The sequence below is a fragment of the Crinia signifera genome, chromosome 2 (genome assembly GCF_055691185.1).
Source record: "Crinia signifera chromosome 2, ASM5569118v1, whole genome shotgun sequence".
Taxonomy (NCBI): Eukaryota; Metazoa; Chordata; class Amphibia; order Anura; family Myobatrachidae; genus Crinia; species Crinia signifera.
Genome location: NC_139218.1, coordinates 268,914,899 through 268,918,668, shown reverse-complemented (window position 1 = coordinate 268,918,668; position 3,770 = coordinate 268,914,899). Strand labels below are relative to the sequence as shown.

General features: G+C 44.1%; 1 protein-coding gene across 1 annotated transcript in view; it reads left to right on the top strand.

Annotated features, from left to right (window-relative positions):
* Positions 1-508: 508 nt before the first annotated feature.
* Positions 509-3,770, top strand: part of SLC15A1 (solute carrier family 15 member 1) — a 66,390-nt gene continuing 63,128 nt past the window's right edge. Inside the window, exons 1-2 of the mRNA XM_083171188.1 lie at positions 509-605; positions 2,395-2,479. Of these exons, the coding sequence (XP_083027314.1) occupies positions 2,473-2,479 (7 nt within the window). The 5' untranslated portion in view covers positions 509-605; positions 2,395-2,472. The remainder of the gene's footprint in view (positions 606-2,394; positions 2,480-3,770) is intronic.

The following is a 3,770-nucleotide window of genomic DNA, read 5'->3' as shown; positions in this document are numbered from 1 at the left end:
TGTGTGGGCTCCCCCTTTTGGCAATCCCAATCAAAAAGGGGTCGCCAATCGATTGCTTAATCAGATTTTTAAACATGCTTAATAATCTGGTATTATCTGCGGATCTTTTTTATATGTGTGGGCATTCCCAATTCGTCTTCTTCATCTATTTACATTATGAACAGCTGAAATGACAATCGATTGGGGCAATTTCCAGATATGAAGATGCAATCTTTAGATGGAAAAATCTGCCGATCACTGAAATAAATCTGTAATGTGTGGGCAAGTCAAATAGATTGTAGAATCCATTTATCTGGCCAAAAAATTCCTGGATCTGGAAATCCATTAATTGTGATTGCTGATGTATGGGGTCTCTCAGACATAGTAAATAATGCTTATTACAAATATATTTATTAATCAAGATTGGTATTTGTACAGCTGTAGCATAGATACCAGTGTATTTGTGTCATTTACTAACCTTGGAATATAAAGTACTAATTCCATTCAGAGACTCCCAGCCATGAATACTGTAGTATCTGTTGCTTCATTTAAAATTATTTTTTGTTGTCTAATAATCACTCATTTCTTTCTTTTTTTCCTACACAGGGAGGGGCGAAAAATCGACAGTAAGTTCTTTTTATGAAAATAGGTTTTTGTCTTATTGTTAGCAGTATGTATTGTTACACTGTCTAGACCAGGGCTGGGCAACACCGGCCCTCCAGATGTTAATGAACTACACATCCCAGGATGCCTTGCATCAGTTTCAGCATGGCCACATAGCAAACCTAATGCAAAGCATCCTGGGATGTGTAGTTCATTAACATCTGGAGGGCCGGTGTTGCCCAGCCCTGGTCTAGACAAACATATTATTAACCCATTAAGGCAAGTATTCAATGTAATTTCAAGCAATGTGCAGTGAATCCTGTGTAGGGTTCTGGGGGGCTGGAGCATTCACTGCCAGCCCTCCCTGTCACCCTATTCAATGCCACAGGGGCTCGCTGCCCCTGATGCCGATTTTAAGCCCTCTGGCAAACGCCGCAGGGAGCCGGGGGACAGCGGCAGGCAGGGAGATGGCAGCCTTCCTGCCTGCAAGCCTCCCTGCCCGCCCCAGAATTTGTGGTGGAGAAGGTGGTCTCCCAGGGACACAGGCAGCAGGAGCATTGAATACTGCCCTAACTCTCCTTAGCATGGCAGTACATGGCATGTAACAAGTAGTTTAGGCTATTGCGCCTAATGCAAAGGTGGATGCGGACGTGCTGCCGATCCTGGAAGTAGTGAAACATTAATTTGCTATTCGCTTGTGTCCCAATTGTGTGAATTCAGAATCACAGTAGCTGTTTCAGACATGCATATGGACAAAATGTAGTGGTGTCCCTGGGCTGTGACGTGGAGGTGTGTTGAAGTACATATGTAGATGGTCCGTCTTATAGTGGTGTTATGGGAGTGTGCCAGGTGTGTCGCTGTAAGTAGTTGTAGATGCTCAACTGATCACATAGAGGCCATACTCGTATAAAGAAACGGCACCTGATATAGGACAGGTGTAAGTTTTGATTGGAGTCTGACGGTGCACCTACAAATCTATTCATCTATATTCCAGCATGTAGAGACGCTGGCAGTGGGCACCTCAGTTCTTGTATATTCTGATTCATGGATGTGCCCAACGGCTGCCTAGCGTAGTTAGCGTACTTAGCGTAGTGACTCCGTGGCAGCCGGGCTCTGTTCCCGGCGTCCATGGCAAGCCTAGTGAGCGCGTCTTACACAGCGCTGGTAACCACCAGATCCCCTGCACTGGCAGACGCTGGCGGAGAGGGGATCATGCGTTTTAGATGCTCCTGCGTCTCATTAATTATTGCTACAGGGTATGGCAACCCTGCCCGTGTCCGTTTCAGGGAGAGCCTCCTTTTCAAAAAGATTTTATAAAGTGTGGCGAGCGCACCGAGCCACCGAGCCCGAAGCGAGCAACCCTGCCTGTGAAGACTTTTGATTTAGACTGTATAGTACAAATTTATACTATATAGTCTTGCCTGCACAGTCTGTTTTTATGCTGTGGGGCTGCACATTGGGATCGAATTCAAATCAAATGTGTTTGATTTCAGTTTGATTTGATTTTGCTTATATAAGCAAAATCTAACAGAAATATAGACTACATGTGTATACCCTATTACATCTGACTTCCACATTGTTGTTTGCTTAATTCATTGAGTGGAAACATCTCTGTGAGAGATGCCCAAAATATCTGCTAAAAATGCCAGTGTCCCTTACATTTGTTATACTGTATAACTTCAAATAAAAAATGTTGTGTAAAAAAGACTATATTTCCTATATAAGGTAAACATTACAGGTTATTATGATGAGTAATAATATCCACTCAAAGGGTTAATAACGTAATGTACATTTTCTTGTGTCTCCAATTAGCCGGGGTGCTTCGGCTATCCACTGAGCATCTTCTTCATCGTCATCAATGAGTTCTGTGAAAGATTCTCTTATTATGGAATGCGAGGTAAAGGACTATATTCCTTTTAAACTTAGCGCCAAGGAATTCTTATTTGGAATCTAGTCATTTAGGCGCATAGGCCTTATTCTGATTGAGTCGGATGGCTCTGAGTGCGGACAGACAGCTGATGGTTGGTGTTTGCGCATGTGCAGAGGCGTATCTGCACATGTGCAAACACCTCACACGTACGAACATTTTGTGAGGACCGTGCAGAAAATGATCATACGGAACCATCCAAACAGGGGGTGGAGAGGGGCGCGAAGGGCTGTTTGAGCTCATTACCATATGCGTACACCCCGCGTTTCATGAGCGTTCCCAGGAAACCGCTGGGCGTACGTATGGTAATGCAGCCGTGACGCACGCGTGGGGGGGGGACAACTGACATAGCAAGATGTCAGCTGCCCGCCCATATCCCTGCTTTCAGACGGAAAAATGTCCGAGTGGTCTAGAGCACTCGGTGCTGCCTGACCACTCGGTCCATCATTGGATGGTCGGCGACCATCGGAGGATGGGGGAGGTTCCCACAGATGGAGGTGGTGTACAAATGATACATCCACTCGCGGTCCGTTCGCTCGGCGTCTTACCGCATTCGGACGGTGTGAGCGATCCGTACGGTAGGCGGGGCTAAGAACACTCGGTTCCTGTCCGAAATTCGCATCCGTCTGATTCAACTAGAATAAGGGCCATTTTGCCACAGAGACATAAATGCTCAGTGTTTTTACTTATTCAGTATGCGGTGTGATAGACAAATTATCTTTGTATAAAGCTGAGAATTTCGTTTTTTATTTTTAAGAAATAGCAGGGAATAACATGTATTTTAATAATATTGGCAAAAAAAAAGTTGTTAGTAATAACGTACATTTGTGGATTTTGTCTCTGTTATTGCTATCTGACAATGGCACAGGAGGGTCTCTAATGGTATTGTTTCTGTTGGGGTCCATCTTTCATATGTTTTCGCTTGGGGAAGATTTAACAGGAGAGCTCCAACAATGGGTAACAACGGCTATTACCATTGATCACCATCGCTGGCTGCAGGGCTTTATAAATTGAGAAATGCTCTATACAGTATCTGTCAAATATATCAGTTCAAAACAGAATTAGGGCCAGATATATCAGGCTTCAAAAAGTGATAAAATGGAGAGTGATAATTCACCAGCCAACCAGCTCCTAGCTGCCATGTTACAGGTTGGGTTTGAAAATTGACACCTAGGAGCTGATTGGCTTGGAGGTTTATTACTCTCCATTTTATCCCTTTTTGAAGCTTGTACATCTGGACCTTAAGGTTCTTTTTCAATTG